Source organism: Cervus canadensis, chromosome 32, assembly GCF_019320065.1.
Source record: "Cervus canadensis isolate Bull #8, Minnesota chromosome 32, ASM1932006v1, whole genome shotgun sequence".
Lineage (NCBI taxonomy): Eukaryota > Metazoa > Chordata > Mammalia > Artiodactyla > Cervidae > Cervus > Cervus canadensis.
In genome coordinates, this window is record NC_057417.1 from 30,097,734 (window position 1) to 30,116,403 (window position 18,670).

Here is an 18,670-nt window from a genome sequence, read left to right on the forward strand (position 1 = left end):
TCAGGCAACTGAGGCTGGGCAGGTTTAAATAACCCACCTAGGGCCCGCACATCAGTCACATTCTATGGATGCCTTCTAGGCAGCTGTGTACACAGTAGAGAGAACAGGTGTCTTGGGAGCCCAGAGAAGCCTCCGGGACCTGGTGGACCAAGTTCCCAACCACACCCTTTGCTTGCCCTCTCTGCCTCTGGTTGAATTCTTACAGATTATTAACTAACATTGGTAGCACAAAGTCAAAATCCCAGAAATTTTACTACATCACAACCACTGGGATGGCTATTTTTTAAAAAGGGAAAACGAAAGTGTTGGTGAGGATGTAGAGGAAATGTGGAAACCTCAGCTGGTGCTGGTGAGGATGTAACAAAGCAGCCACTGTGTGGAACAGTTTGGCAGTTCCTCAGTCGTTGAGCATAGAATTACCAGCAATTGCACTCCTGGGTAGATGCCTAAGCGAACTGAACACAAATTCTCAAAGACATACGCCTGCGTGTTCATAACACCACTCTCCACAATAGCTGAAGGGCAGACACAAGGCAGACCAGTGGATGAATGCATAAACAGATCGTGATGTAGCCATACAATAGTTGCTTCTTCAGTTATCACAGATGTGAAATACTAATATAAGGCATAAGAGAGATTAACTTTAAAATGCATAAATGAAAGAATTCGGACACAAGAGACCACACATTACCTGATTCCATTTACATGAAACATTTGGAAGAGGCAAAGCCGTGAAGACAGAATGTCCATGAGTGGTGGCCAGGGGCTGGGAGAGGAGAGAGTGGGGAGGAGCTGCCCATGGGCTCAGGAGTGCCCTCTGGTGGAAGGGGAGTGTGCTGGAACTAGAGGAGGTGGTGGCACCGCACTGTGAATGTGCTAAATGGCCCCGAATGGTTGATGTCATGCCGTGTCAGTGTGACCTCGGTAAATGTTTTTAATCTCAGGACTGTACCCTAACGAATTCAAGACAGGTCACTGTAATACCAGAAAGCCCACGTGGCTTTTCCCAGACATCCTGCACATCCTTCAGGTCCCCGCTGAGCTATCCGGGGTGGAACCTTGGTCCTAGAATTATAGGATCCCTAACTTGGCCTGTGATCTGATCACTTCCTTATTAGCAGTAATAAAAATTGGTTGATTTAGACACTGTGCCTGCAACCGAGAAATGACAGACTCAGCAATGATAATTTTGATAAGATGAACCATTCTCACAGCCTGCATGCCCTCTCTCCTTCTCTCCTTAGGCAAATTCTGCTCTGTCCGTGGTACTGCATCCGTGTCACCTCCTCTAGGAAGCCCACCCCTCCCTACAGAGGCTCTGGATCCCACCTAACTCTGCCTTTCCCAGCCTCCCGATGCCTTTGGAGGTGTCTGTGTGCATTGAGCACACTACCTAGGTGCGCGCCTTTGTGACAGCCTTGTTCATACTTTGTCCCCATGTTGTGTCGTAGTACCAGGCACAGCAAAGACCAGCTCAGACTGATACACGGGGCATATGACCATGGAGGTAACTGTGTGACCAATCAGAACAGGGGATCTTGTGTTGAATTCAAGGTGTGGGCTGGAATTGGCTGGGCAGGGCCCCTGGAAAAAATCACTGGGCTTGGCAGGCATGTGCTGACATGTCTACTTAGAAAACTCTTGGAACTGCATGCACTAATGAGGAGCATTTGTTTATTTTTTGGGGAGGTGGTTTATTTTTTCTATCTGATTATCATAGGAGCCTATGTTCTAACTAAAGGTGAAGAACTCAGCTTTTGAACCTAGTTGATCTCAGTTGAATGAACCCACTGAATGAACCCATGTTGTTCAGTTCTCAAAGGGTAAAAAAATATTTAATTTATTCAGTGATTTTTTTCAGTTGTTCACCTGGGATCTACAAACTGGGTTTCTGAAAAAAAACCAAGTAATGACATTCTTTTTGTTTCCAGCATAAAATTAATTGATGGCATTTTAGATACTTAAAGAGTGTTACAAATTTTGAAAAGGCTGTATGTGCATGTGGTAAAATGGCATAGCCAGATAATGCTTTTATACTATGAAGAATGATGTTTTATTAGGTGGTTTTGGTAGATACTTTTATCACATTAAGGAAATAACTTGCTATTAGGAGTGCATTCTTGTATCATAAATGATATATTGAATATTAATAAATGTGTTTTCTGAAGCTATTGGGCTGATAAGACCTTTCTCTTTTAATCAATTAACCTGATAGCTAATACTAATATTTATTCTTTGTTAATCACCCAAGAGTTTCAGGGTAAAATCCAACTCAGTTCAGTTGCTCAGTCATGTCCAACTCTTTGCAACCCCATGGACTGCAGCACACCAGGCTTCCCTGTCCATTACCAACTCCTGGAGCTCACTCAAACTCATGTCCATCGCGTCAGTGATGCCATCCAACCATCTCGTCCTCTGTTGTCCTCTCCTCCTCCAGCCTTCAATCTTTCCCAGCATCAGGGTCTTTTTTTTCCCAATGAGTTGGTTCTTCACATCAGGTGGTCAAAGTATTAGAGTTTCAGCTTCAGCATCAGTCCTTCCAATGAATATTCAGGACTGATTCCCTTTAGGATTGACTGGTTGGATCTCCTTGCTGTCCAAGGGACTCTCAAGAGTCTTTTCCAACATCACAGTTCAAAAGTATCAATTCTTCAGTGCTCAGCTTTCTTTATAGTCCAGCTCTCACATCCATACATGACTACTGGAAAAAACATAGCTTTGAATTAATGGACCTTTTTTGGTAAAGTAATATCTCTGCTTTTTAATATGCTGTCTAGGTTGGTCATAGCTTTTTTTTCCAAGGAGCAAATGTTTTTTAATTTCATGGCTGCAGTCACCATATGCAGTGATTTTGGAGCCCAAAGTCTCTCACTGTTTCCATTGTTTCCCTATCTATTTGCCATGAAGTGATGGGACTGAATGTCATGATCTTAGTTTCTGAATGTTGAGTTTTAATCCAGCTTTTTCACTCTCCTCTTTCACTTTCATCAAGAGGCTCTTTAGTTCTTCACTTTCTGCCATAAGGGTGGTGTCATCTGCGTATCGGAGGTTATTGATATTTCTCCCAGCAATCTTGATGCCAGTTTGTGCTTCATCCAGCCCGGCATTTTGCATGATTACTCTGCAATATGTTAAATAAGCAGGGTGACAATATACAGCCTTGATGTACTCCTTTCCCAATTTGGAACCAGTCTGTAGTTCAATGTCCAGTTCTAACTGTTGCTTCTTGACTTGCATACACATTTCTCAGAAGGCAGGTCAGGTGGTCTGGTATTCCCATCCCTGAAGATCCAACTGGCATGCGTGTATCATTTGCTGGATTTGACTAGCCGCTTATTTTGCCCTCAGAAATCTTTGTATTTGAAGCCCTGTGCACGTGAGAGTGAAATTTGTAGGAGTGGGTTTCTTTTTTACTTGATCTCACTTTGTCCTATTTTGCGATCAAGTTTCATTAACTGTCCTCATATGAGTGAGCTGGCATGATATGCATTGATTTATTGTGACAAACACAGAATTCTTAGCTCTCACCGTCTGCATTGGCGATCACCTCTCAGTTGCGCTGCCCAATTCTCTTGTCCTCCTCGAATTATGTGCTATTTAACCCTCCTCCCACTGGTTTGAAGGCTGGGATTAGGATTGACTCAGCCTGCCTCTAATGAGTCTTAGCAATGATTAATTCGGAGGTAGCCCCTCACTCCCTCACGTCTTGGGGGTAAGTGGACCAGAACTCTTTTTTTGTGCTTTTTTTTTTCGTTTCTTTACCATGTGCGTTGAACTAGCCCCTCTGTGGAGAGACCCCTGGTTGGCAGAGACTGAACCAACGGGGCGCTATCTGCCGGGCTCACACGACCCAGTCGAAAAGAACTGAATCCTCAAGCTTGTGAGGATCTGAACCCTGGCAGACCACCTGGAGGACCTGAAAGTGGGTCCTTCCCCAGGTGAGACTTTGGATGAGAGGCAGCCCAGCCTGACAGCAAGACTGTCACCTCATGAGAAAGTTTGAGCCAGAGGCTCCCAGGTAAGCCACACCTGGACTCCCAGCCCAAGGAGCTGTGACACAGTAAATGCTTGTTGTTTCAAGGGGTTATACTTGGGAATAATCTGCTCGACGGCATAGAGAACTAGTGTACCTGCCCTGGTCTCTGTTCCTGCCACAACTACACGGACCATCTTTGCTCAGATTCCAACTGAATTTGTGCAGGGAAGCCTGACTGTGCCTCTCAACCTAACAATTCTTCTGTAATACAGAAGTTTTAGAGAATTACTTCCCTGTGTGAAGAACATTTTCACAAAGGGAAAGGGAAACCAGTGAATACGCTCTTCCCTCTTCAATCCCTTGGATGGGCTACATCTTCTGAGTGGTCATATGACCTCTCAGAAGATGGTCAGTTGATCAAAGAGTTGGTTGCTTTTGATACCAAGTGTTGACCAGATTGGTAATGAATCTGATATAGATGCTTCTTCCATGCTATATTCCTATTTTCCTTCACTCTTTTTCCCCTGGATCAAATTCCCCAGAAGATAGTGGCACCAAAGCCTGTATTTCAAGCTCTCCTTTCTTGGGAAAGCAGGCTAAGACATATGTGTTTCTTGAAGATTACCATAAAACTCTCTGAATGTGATGTTTCCTTGCAAGAAGATTTGACTTTCACTTACTTTTTAAAGGAATTTTGAGACTGTTTAGCTTTCTATTTCTTCTTTGGCTAGTTTTGGTCAATTATGTTCCCTAGGATCTAGGCTATTGCTTTTAATATTTCAACTAATGTTTTTCACAATTCTTAGCAACAATTAAAGTAATAGACGCAATTTTCTTGTATTTGACTTTATCCCATGAATTTCAGATATCCAGGTGCACCCAGGCTTGTGTAGTTTTTAACATTCCCCCTGCCCGTGAATTACAATGGATATCATGGTCTGAGAGTTAGTATGTTTCCACGTGAGAACTGTGATCATGCAGAAGTGGGACCCTCCCCACTACCTACATGTTCAGGACAAGGGTCACTGGGGAAGATGGTGCCCTGGCTGACTCCCAGAGGAAGTCTAGGAATTCACGATGGGAAATGGATTGAACCCATTTCAGATGGAAGAACGGTTGTATAGACACAAGAAGACCATTTGTGGGGGCGGTGGGGAGCTTGGGAACAGCATATCATGCCATTTTCTTAAAACATCATGTTTGCACAGGAAGTGGACTAAGACAAGCCTGAAGAAGTCAGCAGTGGCCAGATGCACACAGGTCTTTTTTTCACCATTTATTTATTAATTTATTTTTAAATTATTTTAAGAAATTGAGTTCTTATTAACATACAATGTTACATTAATTTCAAGCACGCAATATAATGATTCTATATTTTAATACATTGCAATTTGATTATCTTAATAAGGCCAGCAAGCATCTGTCACTGTATAAATTCGTGACAATATTATTGACTATATTCTCTGTATGAGCATTATATCCCAGTGACTTATATATTTTCTGGAAGTTTGTACCTCTTCATTCCCTTCATCCATTTTGTTTGTCCCTCAACCCACTTCCCCTGTGGCAACCACCTGTTTGTTCTCTGTATCTGTGAGTCTTTTTCTGTATTTTTTTTTTGTATTTTTGTAATACAGTCTTTTTCTGTATTCTACTTTGTTTTTTAGATTCCATATATAAGTGAAATCATACAGTATTTGTTTCTTTTTTTTTTTTCCTTCTGACTTATTTCACTTAGTGTAATACCCCAGGTCAATACTAAAAAACCAAACAGCTTGATTAAAAAGTGGGCAGAAAACCTGAATAGACATTTTAAAGATGACACACAGATGGCAACAGGCACATGAAAATGAGCTCAGCATTACTCATCATCAGGAAATGCAAGTCAAACCCATAATGAGATACCACCTCATACCTGTCCAAATGACAAATTATAAAGAAGACAAGAAGCAACAAATGTGGGCAGTGGTGTGGAGAAAAGGGAACTTTCCTGCACTGTTGCTGGGAATGTAACTTGGTGCAGTCACAGTAGAAGACAGCATGGAGATGCCTCAAAAAACCAAAAGAGAACTGACATAAAATCCAGCAGTTCTACCTCTGGCCATTTATCTCAAGAAAGGGCTACTTTGAGGCCCTTTGCTCATTGCAGCACTGTTTGAAATAGTCAAGATATGAAAGTGACCTAAACATCCAACATGGGTCTTCAATAGCTGCCCCATGGCATTTGGGTTTAATTCAGTGGATGATGGAAGTGGTTGGAGAGATTTGAGTAATAGAGGAATGATGCATGACTCATGTTTTACCAGGCTCTGTCAGGTGGCAGAGTAGGGACTTTCCTGGGTGAGGCCAGTCTAGGGTCACATAAAACTCCTTAGGAGGTTACTGTGCTGATTAGGAGAGACGGCCAACCCTTTGCTCCTCTTTTGCAGCTAACCTGTGATGCTGATCTTTTCTTTCATTTTACACCTCCTGTGTCATTAATTCCCCTCCTTGTGGTCTTCTGAAACTTGCCTGCCTCCTCTAATTCCTCTTTCACTCCTTGGTTTCATTGATCTTTTACTTCCTGCTTTCTTGGAAACCCAGATGATTCTGACTGTGACACGTCAGGACTATTTACAACATCCCTTATCTGCTGACACCATGAGTCATGAATACATTTAGTCATCTGCTCTCTCTTTTGTGGCCACAAACAGCTCTAGCATTTATAACAACAGCAGAAGCATGATGGAGATATTTATCCTATAAGAGGTTGACACAACCTGCCAAGTTATTTCCAGAGGCCTCTCGGAATCCAGGCAAGCATGTCACTTGGCATAATATAGAATTACGAGATCTAGCTCCACACCCTACATGTATTGTTTAATGCTTGGACAAGATTCTTCCCTACCCTGAGCTTCTGTTTTTACATCTGTAAAGTGGGAATCAAATAACCCCAGCACTGCGTATCTCACATAGTTTTCAGGGTAATCAATTGAGAGATGTGAAAGAACTTTCTAAGGTGTACAGTGTGGTAGAGATGTTAGTGATTCACTTATCAAGTAAGAGAAACTCAGGAATGGAGTAGAAAGTGAACAGCCATGATGAGGTCTTTCTCTTCTCTTTGCTGTGAAGTCCATGGAAGCGCTTCTGTTTAAGGGCACATGTGTGTGTGTGTTTCTTCATGGTGGGATGTCTGTGGGTCAGAAAGAACATCCCACTAAACTCACCCAGCCCCTACTGACTGGCTTGCTAGGGGCCCTCACCTTGTCTGTGTTGGGGCAGAGCTCTGGTTACAGACCCATGATCTGTGAAATTGGAATCTAGCACACACATCATTCCAGAGCATCAGGGCCTCCCCATACTTTGAGCAATTATCTCAGCCAGTGGAAGTCAGGACAGGCGTCCCAGAAGAGGAGTCACCTCTAAAAGGACAGGAATAGCAGACTGACGGGGCCTCTTGCATCACTGAGTCCCTGACACCCTGCTCACCTCTCCTGATATCTGAGCCTAATGCCCAATTCCATGAGTGTTCTTTGATTTCCATCTCTGGCTGATTGCTAAGGTCTGAAAAGATAAGCCATGTATCATTGATGAGGACAGTGTGTTTCTAAAACATGTATACTTAGTTTACCTTGGCAGTACTATAATTGTCTATTTCTACCTTCAACCTGAGTAATATCTGGATCTTAGTCACATCTGCACTTGGAATAGAGCTTTGACCATGCCGAGGCCGTCAGTACACAAATGACCAGAGGAGAGACTTGAGGTGTGGGGTGCTCTTCAGGTACACGTCTTCCTTCACGGTCTTCGTATGTGAGACTTTTCAAGTCAGGTGTGTCTGCTGTGGAACGAAGGGAACTAAGATCATGCCTTCTGTTATTTCCCTTTGTAGAGCAAGGCCGTTAGCCTTTGCTAGGACATGGCTCTGGCTACATATTTTTCTCAGGATTTGACTAGACTATTGCCACTAGACAGATTCCAACCAGCTGGACCAGGCCCTGCGGTGAATTGAGAAGGTGATGGCATATAATAAGGCTTAGTGAGAAAACCATGATATTGGCATATGTGTTTTGGAGGAAACTGAAAGTATATAGTTTCCATAAGGAATTTGTTTCCAAGAAGAATAAGAAAGACTGTGGGTTTAGCTGAGTGAATTAAGTTGTCAGTAGTTATCAGATGACAAGGTAATCTCTTCCTGGGGGGATGTATTTTGTGTTCCTCTTAGCGGAGGAGTATAGATAGATGACAAGCACCTGTCATGACAAGCGCCTGTCCTTGTTTCTCCTGAGGTGAGATGAAGTCCTTGATTCTGGAGACCCATGGTGGGGAGCCCCTGGGCAGGGTTAGACATGGAGATAGGAATCAAACTTCTAACCAAATTGCTGCTTCAGCCTTGGGTCTCACTATTTCACAGTGACCCTCATCATGAAACTGCAAACTTTGAATACTGGCATTTCAGAGCAGAACACTTGCCATCTCTCTTCATGTTAGTTATAACATGTTTTGATCAATAGCTGTTGGGAAGCCATTTGCAGTCACTGAATTTCACTTTCTATATATGGACATGGGGGATTTTAGCATGACCCTCCTTAAAGGTACCCCGTGTGTGTATGTGCTTAGTTGCTCAATTGTGCCCCACTCTTTGCAACACCATGGGCAGGAGTCCATCAGGCTCCTCTGGCCATGGGATTCTCCAGGCAGGAATACTGGCGTGGGTAGCCATTCCCTTCTCTAGGGGATCTTCCTGACCCAGGGATCAAACCTGGGTCTCCTGCATTGCTGGCAGATTGTTTACAGTTGAGCCACCAGGGAAGCCCCAAAGGTACCCAGAGAAGGCACCGAAAGGGGGCAGAGATGTATCAGAATCCCTCGGACTTTCTGTCTGACTTGCTTCCCTGATCGCTCAGTTGGTAAAGAATCTGCCTGCAATGCAGCAGATCCTGGTTTGATTACTGGGTCAGGAAGATACCCTGGAGAAGGGATAGACTACCCACTCCACTATTCTTGGGCTTCCCTTCTGGCTCAGCTGGTAAAGAATTCACCTGTAATGCAGGAGACCAGGGTTCGATCCCTGGGTTGGGAAGATCCCCTGGAGAAGGGAAAAGCTACCCATCCCAGTATTCTGGCCTGGAGAATTCCAAGGACTGTGTATAAGTCCATGGGGTCGCAAAGATGACTGAGTGACTTTCACTTTCACTTCACTTTCCCTGGGGATCATCTTCCAGCTTCCCAGGTCTGTCCTTTGTTGGTACTCAAGCTTCCATCCATTTCTCTCCTTTGCTGCCTCTCTCTAGGGCTCCATTTCCCCAAAGACTACAAAGGTATGCCCCATACTGAGCTTGGTTGTATGTCTCACTTCCTCCACTGAGAGGCTGCCCCCAAGGGACAGGACTGTAGAGCTTCTAGCCTACAGCATAGTACCGGCACCTGACGATCACCCATTTGAATTGAAGCAATGGACAGATAAATAGATGTGTTCAAGCATTATAATTCTCAGTGGAAGCTGTGGATTTTAACAGGGGCCTCCTGGAGGAATCCTGAAACCAAAGATGAAAAACTATGATGACAGAAATTTCATGTTCCATGACAAGCTCCCAAGGAAGTAAAATAGGGCAGGAGGCATAGTTGGGACTTACTGCACTTTACTAATAAAACTTCCACCCACTCGGGCCAGTAGAGGACAGCCCTGGGGACTCTCAGGCCAGAGTGAGGGGAAAAGTTACCAAGAGATGAGTATCACTTTCTGCAGAAGGAGTGAAAGTGAGACAGGATAAAGGGAGAAGGAAGTGCACAAACACAGCTTACATACCTTGCATTTCTATTAAGTTTCAAGAACCTTTGAGGTTTTGTTTTTCACATAATCCATGGTTACCTAGGCCAAGCAGATGCAGGACTTGGTTCAGAGTGCTGATAACGAGGCACTGTAATTTCTCGATGCTCAGCCCTCATACTGCTCCCATCAGGACTTCAGCAAGGTTACATGGATGCCTGGGCTTCTCAGGTGGCCCTAGAGGTAAAGAACCAGCTTGTCAATGCAGGAGACATAAGAGACGCTGGTTTGATGCCTGGGTTGGGAAGAGCCCCTGGAGAAGGGCATGGCAACCCACTCCAGTATCCTTGCCTGGAGAATCCCATGGACAGAGGAGCCTGGCGGGCTACAGCCTGTGGGTCAGAGAGTCAGATATGATTGAAGCAACTTAAGTGCAGCAGAGGGAGGCCTCCAGCAGGTGATACCAACTGCTACTCTAGGCCTCCTTTGTATCAGCTCCTTGTTACCCAATAAAATTTCCCTGTACTCTGCATGCTAAGTTTTTCAGTAGTGTCCAACTCTTTGTAACCCTGTGGACTGTAGCCCTCCAGGCTCCTCAGCCATGGGATTCTCCAGGAAAGAATACTGGAGTTGGTTGCCATTTCCTCCTCCAGGGGATCTTCCCATCCCAGGGATCAAATCTGTGTCTCTTAGGTCTCCTGCATTGGCAAGTGGGTTCTTTACCACTAGCAACACTTTGGAAGCCCCCAAATGCCCTACCTGTCCACAAGTGGGGACCCATGTGCTCTGACCCTCCACCCTCCGCATTACCCAGAGATAACGTGCCCTCATATGATCTTTTTGGAGTTCTGTTTCTGTATGTGCCACATCACTGTGGCTAATGATGTTGGGGTCCTCTTGGCCATTGGACTGCTTTTTGCTCTCACTCTCTTTACACCCTTTGATCTTGGATTGTGGCCTTTCCAGAGAGAGGGGACCATTCTTTGATCTAGAATCTAACTTGCAGGAGCTTTTGAGGTGGGTCCAGAATCAGCTGAATTGATACCATTGGTGCAGCCATCACCCTCTCCTCCATGTCCTGCCTGTCATTCTGGGGCCCTCTTGTCAACAGGATCCTGGTGGATCCTCCTGAAAGTACAGAGACAGTGACCAAGGCCCAGCCAGGCCCTCTAGGTGTGTTAACAATTCAGAAAGATGGCGTGGTCACCAAAGAGCCACAGGGAGAGGGCAAGTAGGTGCTTGGTGTCCTTACTTCTACCAACTCAATTCCATCTACATTTCTGAATGCCCACTCTGCAGGAAGCACTCTGCTAGGTACCTGGGACATGACCCTGGCTAGTACCCAGTATGTGCCCAAGTCTCCATCCACTAAAGGGACTAGGTATAGAAACCAAACATGGTGCAGGAGATAGAATTGTTTTCAGGGGACAGAAATCCCCAGATGAGGAAAAGGTTATATATGCTCAAGGAGGTTGGTTAGGGAAGAGTCTAACACAGATGTTCTGCCTGAGCTTCGTTTTGAAGGATAATTAAGAGCCTAAAAGGGACACAGGGCATTTCCAGGCAGGAAAAATGTCATATGAGTAACAATCAGCACAGCTATCTTGTTTGACCCCATGGAGGAGGAGATGGCACCCAACTCCAATATTCTTGCCTGGGAATTCCCATGGACAGAGGAGCCTGGTGGACTGCAGTCCATGGGGTCCCAAAAGAGTTGGACACAACTTAGCAAATTAAACCACCACCATCTTGTTTGAAGGGCTTCAAATATTTTGGACTACAGGCAGCCACAGAGACAGGGAGGTTTAGAGGAGAGTTAAATCCAGTGGCTTTGTCTGAGTTTCTGTAACCTTTGGGCTTACTGATAACACTGATTGAGTTCTTTATTGATTTCCTACAGAATATGAACTCAAGGGAGGTCAAACTGAAGTGCGTGTGATGCTCGGCCAACTACCAAGGCAGAGGGGGCTCCTGCAGGTGGGGCCCAGGTGGCCCTTCTATTGGTTGCAGCTCCAGCTCCACCTCCTTTCTCAGCACATAAATCTCCCAACCGCACTGAATCTCTGCCTAATGTGAACAGAAGCTCCGCGCTCAGAGGCAGGCAGAGGGCAGCACATACAGCTGAGAGGAAACTCAGAGGAAGGAATCGCCAAGAAAGTGGCCATGGAGCTAACCCCAAGCTTTTCCATGGAAACCTGGGTTCTCCTGGCTACCGGCCTGGTGCTCCTCTATGTGTGAGTAACTGTTAGGCTCATCTCCTCTGTAACCTGGGTTTTAGGGTGCTAAGCAGAAAAGGGGTTTCCCTTAGTTTGTTTGTTTTTTTTTTAATTGAAGTATAGTTGATTTGCAGTGGTGTTAGTTTCAGGTGTCTAGCACAGTAATTCAGTTTTATATACATATTGATATATTCTTTTTCAGATTCTTTTCCCTTATAGGTTATTATAAAATATTGAGTATAGTTTCCTGTGCTACTGTATAGTAACCTATAAGGGTTACTACTACTGTATAGCACAGGAATAGTTACCTATTTTATTTTATTGTTTTTTCTTATTTATTTATTTGTTTTACTTTACAACATTGTATCAGTTTTGCCATACATTGACTTGAATCCACCATGGGTGTACATGTGTTCCCCATCCTGAACCCCACTCCCAACTCCCTCCCCATCCCATCCCTCTGGGTCATCCTAGTGCACCAGCCCCAAGCATCCTGTATCATGCATCAAACCTGGACTGGTGATTACTTTCACATATGATAATTTACATGTCTCAATGCCATTCTCCCATATCATCCCACCCTTGCCCTCTCCCAGAGTCCAAAAGACTATTCAATACATCTGTGTCTCTCTTGCTGTCTCACATACAGGGTTATCATTACCACCTTTCTAAATTCCATATATATGTGTTAGTATACTATATTGGTGTTTTTCTTTCTGGCTTACTTCACTCTGTATAATAGGCTCCAGTTTCATCCACCTCATTAGAACTGATTCAAATATATTCTTTTTAATGGCTGAATAATATTCCATTGTGTATATGTACCACAGCTTCCTTATCCATTCATCTGCTGATAGACATCTATGTTGCTTCCATGTCCTGGCTATTATAAACAGTGCTGCGATGAACATTGGAGTACATGTTTTTCTTTCAATTCTGGTTTCCTCTGTGTGTATGCCCAGCAGTGGGATTGCTGGGTCATATGGCAGTTCTATTTCCAGTTTTTTAAGGAATCTCCACACTGTTCTCCATAGTGGCTGTACTAGTTTGCATTCCCACCAACAGTGTAAGAGGGTTCTCTTTTCTCCACACCCTCTCCAGCATTTATTGCTTGTAGACTTTTGGATAGCAGCCATCCTGACTGGCGTGTAATGGTACCTCATTGTGGTTTTGATTTGCATTTCTCTAATAATGAGTGATGTTGAGCATCTTTTCATGTGTTTGTTAGCCATCTGTATGTCTTCTTTGGAGAAATGTCTGTTTAGTTCTTTGACTCACTTTTTGATTGGGTCTTTTATTTTTCTGGAATTGAGCTTCAGGAGTTGCTTGTATATTTTTGAGATTAATCCTTTGTCCTTGCTTCATTTGCTATTATTTTCTCCCATTCTGAGGGCTGTCTTTTCACCTCGCTTATAGTTCCCTTTGTTGTGCAGAAGCTTTTAATTTTAATTAGGTCCCATTTGTTTATTTTTGCTTTTATTTCCAATATTCTGGGAGGTGGGTCATAGAGGCTCCTGCTGTGGTTTATGTCAGAGAGTGTTTTGCCTATGTTTTCCTCTAGGAGTTTTATAGTTTCTGGTCTTACATTTAGATCTTTAATCCATTTTGAGTTTAGTTTTGTGTATGCTATTAGAAAGTGTCCTAGTTTCATTCTTTTACAAGTGGTTGACCAGTTTTCCCAGCACCACTTGTTAAAGAGATTGTCTTTTCTCCATTGTACATTCTTGCCTCCTTTGTCAAAGATAAGGTGTCCATAGGTGCGTGGATTTATCTCTGGGCTTTCTATTTTGTTCCACTGATCTATATTTCTGTCTTTGTGCCAGTACCACACTGTCTTGATGACTGTGGCTTTGTAGTAGAGACTGAAGTCGGACAGGTTGATTCCTCCAGTTCCATTCTTCTTTCTCAAGATTGCTTTGGCTATTCGAGGTTTTTTGTATTTCCATACAAATTGTGAAATTATTTGTTCTAGTTCTCTGAAAAATACCGTTGGTAGCTTGATAGGGGTTGTATCGAATATAGATTGCTTTGGGTAGTATACTCATTGTCACTACATTGATTCTTCTGATCCATGAGCACAGTATATTTTTCCATCTATTTCTGTCCTCTCTGATTTCTTTCATCAGTGTTTTATAGTTTTCTGTATATAGGTCTTTTGTTTCTTTAGGTAGATGTATTCCTAAGTATTTTATTCTTTTCATTGCAATGGTGAATGGAATTGTTTCCTTAATTTCTCTTTCTGTTCTCTCATTGTTAGTGTATAGGAATGCAGGGATTTCTGTGTTAATTTTATATCCTGCAACTTTACTATATTCATTGATTAGCTCTAGTAATTTTCTGGTAGAGTCTTTAGGGTTTTCTATGTACAGGATCATGTCATCTACAAACAGTGAGAGTTTTACTTCTTCTTTTCCTATCTGGATTCCCTTTATTTCTTTTTCTGCTCTGATTGCTGAGCAACACTTCCAAAACTATGTTGAATAGTAGTGGTGAGAGTGGGCACCCTTGTCTTGTTCCTGACTTTAGGGGAAATGCTTTCAATTTTTCACCACTGAGGATAATGTTTGCTGAGGGTTTGTCATATATAGCTCTTATTATGTTGAGATATGGTCCTTCTATTCCTGCTTTCTGGAGGGTTTTTATCATAAATGGATGTTGAATTTTGTCAAAGGCTTTCTCTGCATCTATTGAGATAATCATATGGTTTTTATTTTTCAATTTGATAATGTGGTGTTTTACATTGATTGATTTGTGGATATTGAAGAATCCTTGCATCCCTGGGATAAAGCCCACTTGGTCATGATGTATGATCTTTTAAATATGTTGTTGGATTCTGTTTGCTATAATTTTGTTAAGGATTTTTGCATCTATGTTCATCAGTGATATTGGCCTATAGTTTTCTTTTTTGTGGCATCTTTGTCAGGTTTTGGTATTAAGGTGATGGTGGCCTCATAGAATGAGTTTGGAAGTTTGCCTTCCTCTGCAATTTTCTGGAAGAGTTTGAATAGGATAGGTGTTAGTTCTTCTCTAAATTTTTGGTGGAATTCAGCTGTGACACTCTCTGGTCCTGGGCTTTTGTTTGTTGAAAGATTTCTGATTACAGTTTCAATTTCCTTGCTTGTGATGGGTCTGTTGAGATTTTCTATTTCTTCCTGGTTCAATTTTGGAAAGTTGTACTTTTCTAAGAATTTGTCCATTTCTTCAAAGTTGTCCATTTTATTTGCATATTGATGCTGATAATAGTCTCTTATGATCCTTTGTATTTCTGTGTTGTCTGTTGTGAACTCTCCGTTTTCATTTTTAATTTTGTTGATTTGATTTTTCTCCCTTTGTTTCTTGATGAGTTTGGCTAATGGTTTGTCAATTTTATTTACCTTCTCAAAGAACGAGCTTTTGGTTTTGTTAATTTTTGCTATGGTCTCTTTTGCTTCTTTTGCATTTATTTCTGCCCTAATTTTTAAGATTTCTTCCTTTCTGTGTGAACCCTGGGGTTCATACTTTCTTCCTTTTCAAGTTGCTTTAGGTGTGGAGTTAGGTTATTTATCTGGCTTTTTTCTTGTTTCTGAGGTATGCCTGTATTGCCATGAACCTTCCCCTTAGCACTGCTTTTACAGTGTCCCATAGGTTTTGGGTTGTTGTGTTTTCATTTTCATTCATTCCTATGCATATTTTGATTTCTTTTTTGATTTCTTCTGTGATTTGTTGGTTGTTCATCAGCGTGTTGTTCAGCCTCTGTATGTTGGAATTTTTAATAGTTTTTCCTCCTGTAATTGACATCTAATCTTACTGCATTGTGGTCAGAAAAGATGCTTGGAATGATTTCAATTTTTTTTAATTTACCAAGGCTAGATTTATGGCCCAGGATGTGGTCTATCCTGGAGAAGGTTCCATGTGCGCTTGAGAAAAAGGTGAAATTCATTGTTTTGGGGTGAAATGTCCTATAGATATCAATTAGGTCTAACTGGTCTATTGTATCATTTAAAGTTTGTGTTTCCTTGTTAATTTTCTGTTTAGTTTTTCTATCCATAGGTGTGAGTGGAGTATTAAAGTCTCCCACTATTATTGTGTCATTGTTAATTTCCCCTTTCATACTTGTTAGCATTTGTCTTACATATTGTGGTGCTCCTATGTTGGGTGCATGTATGTTTATGATTGTTATATCTTCTTCTTTGATTGATCCTTTGATCATTATGTAGTGTCCATCTTTATCTCTTTTCACAGCTTTTGTTTTGAAGTCTATTTTATTTGATATGAGTATTGTTACTCCTGCTTTCTTTTGGTCTCTATTTGCATGGAATATCTTTTTCCAGCCCTTCACTTTCAGTGTGTATGTGTCCCTTGTTTTGAGGTGGGTCTCTTGTAGACAGCATATACAGGGGTCTTGTTTTTGTATCCACTCAGACAGACTTTGTCTTTTGGTTGGGGCATTCAACCCATTTACATTTAAGGTAATTATTGATAAGTATGACCCTGTTGCCATTTACTTTGTTGTTTTGGGTTTGAGTTTATACATCCTTTCTGTGTTTCCTGTCTAGAGAAGATCCTTTAGCATTTCTTGGAGAGCTGGTTTGGTGGTGCTGAATTCTCTCGGCTTTTGCTTGTCTGTAAAGCTTTTTATTTCTCCTTCTTATTTGAATGAGATCCTTGCTGGGTACAGTAATCTGGGCTTTAGTTATTTTCTTTCATCACTTTAAGTATGTCCTGCCATTCCCTTCTGGCCTGAAGAGTTTCTATTGAAAGATCAGCTATTATCCTTATGGGAATCCCCTTGTGTGTTATTTGTTGTTTTTCCCTTGCTGCTTTTAATATTTGTTCTTTGTGTTTGACCTTTGTTAATTTGATTACTATGTGTCTTGGGGTGTTTTGCCTTGGATTTATCCTGTTTGGGACTCTCTGGGTTTCTTGGACTTGGGTGATTATTTCCTTCCCCATTTTAGGGAAGTTTTCAACTATTATCTCCTCAAGTATTTTCTCATGGCCTTTCTTTTTGTCTTCTTCTTCTGGGACTCCTATGATTCGAATTTTGGGGTGTTTAACATTGTCCCAGAGGTCTCTGAGGTTGTCCTCATGTCTTTTAATTCTTTTTTCTATTTTCCTCTCTGTTTCATTTATTTCTACCATTCTATCTTCTACCTCACTTATCTTGTCTTATGCCTCCTTTTTTCTACTGTTAGTTCCCTGCGGAGTGTTTTTTTATCTCATTTATTGCATTATTCATTATATATTGACTCCTTTTTATTTCTTCAAGGTCTTTGTTAAACCTTTCTTGCATCTTCTTGATCCTTGTCTCCAGGCTATTTATCTGTAACTCCAATTTGCTTTCAAGATTTTGGATCATTTTTACTATCATTATTTGGAATTATTTATCAGATAGATTCCCTATCTCTTCCTCTTTTGTTTGGTTTGGTGGGCATTTATCATGTTCCTTTACCTGCTGGGTATTTCTCTGCCTTTTCATCTTGTTATATTGCTGTGTTTGAGGTGGCCTTTCTGTATTCTTGCAGTTTGTGGTTCCTCTTTATTGTGGAGGTTCCTCACTGTGGGTGGGGTTGGACAGGTGGTTTGTCAAGGTTTTCTGGTTAGGGAAGCTTGTGTTGGTGTTCTGGTGGGTGGAGCTGGATTTCTTCTCTCTGGAGTGCAATGAAGTGTCCAGTAATAAGTTTTGAGAGGTCAGTTGGTTTGGTGTGTGGCTTTGGTCATCCTGTATATTGAGGCTTGGGGTTATGTTCCTGCATTGCTGGAGAATTTATGTAGTATGTCTTGCTCTGGAGTTGTTGGCCCTTGGGTGGTGCTAGGTTTCAGTGTAGGTATGGAGGCGTTTGAGGAGCTCCTATTGTTTAATGTTCCCTGGATTTATGAGTTCTCTGATATTCTCAGGATTTGGACTTAAGCCTCCTGCCTCTGGTTTTCAGTCTTATTCTTACAGTAACCTCAAGACTTCTCCATCTATACAGCACCGATGATAAAACATCTAGGTTAATAATGAAGTTTCTCCACAGTAAGGGACACCTGAAGAGGTACACAGAGTTACATGGAGAAGAGAAGAGGGAAGAGGGAGTTAGGTGACCAGGAGGAGCAGAGGGGGTATCAAAAGGGGAGAGAGCAAGCTAGCCAATAATCACTTCCCTATGTGCTCGCCACAGTCTGGACCCCTCAGAGATGTTCACAGAGTTACACAGAGAAGAGAAGAGGGAGGAAGGAGACAGAGGTGGCCTGGAGGATAAAAGGGGGAATCAAAAGGAGAGAGACAGATCCAGTCAGGAATCAGTTCCCTAAGTGTTCTCCACAGCCTGGAACACACAAAGAGATTCAACGAGTTGGGTAGAGAAGAAAAGGGGGTGGGGGGAGACAGAGGCGACCTGGTGGAGAAAAAGGAGAGTCAAAAGAGGGAGAGAGCAATCAGGCCAGTGATCCTGCTCCCAAGTAAAAATGGGTACTGAAGATTGGGTTCTTAAAGGTACAAAGTTGATAACAAATACCAAAAAGCAAAGACTAAAAATCTTCAGTAGAGGTTAAAGTCCCAAAAATACAATATTTAAAAAAAAGAAAAAAAATCAAACCAACAAATAAACAAAACAACAACAACAGCAAAAAAAAAAAGTCACAGAAATTATAAAATATGTATATATGAAGTTTGTTTTAAAAATAGGGTCTTTTATTTGCAAGGTAATAGTAGGTTATAAAAATGAAAATTAAAGGAGTAATGGGGACTCAAAAATAAAAAATAAA

At 42.1% G+C, this 18,670-nt stretch overlaps 1 protein-coding gene across 1 annotated transcript in view; it reads right to left on the bottom strand.

Moving 5' to 3' along the window:
- LOC122432889 (cytochrome P450 3A24-like) overlaps positions 1 to 1,439 on the bottom strand; it is a 15,636-nt gene extending 14,197 nt beyond the window's left edge. Inside the window, exons 1-2 of the mRNA XM_043455190.1 lie at positions 1,394 to 1,439; positions 421 to 515 (exon numbers count right to left, since the gene is read on the bottom strand). Coding sequence (XP_043311125.1) covers positions 421 to 515; positions 1,394 to 1,439 — 141 coding nt within the window. The remainder of the gene's footprint in view (positions 1 to 420; positions 516 to 1,393) is intronic.
- Between the last annotated feature and the right edge of the window lie 17,231 nt (positions 1,440 to 18,670).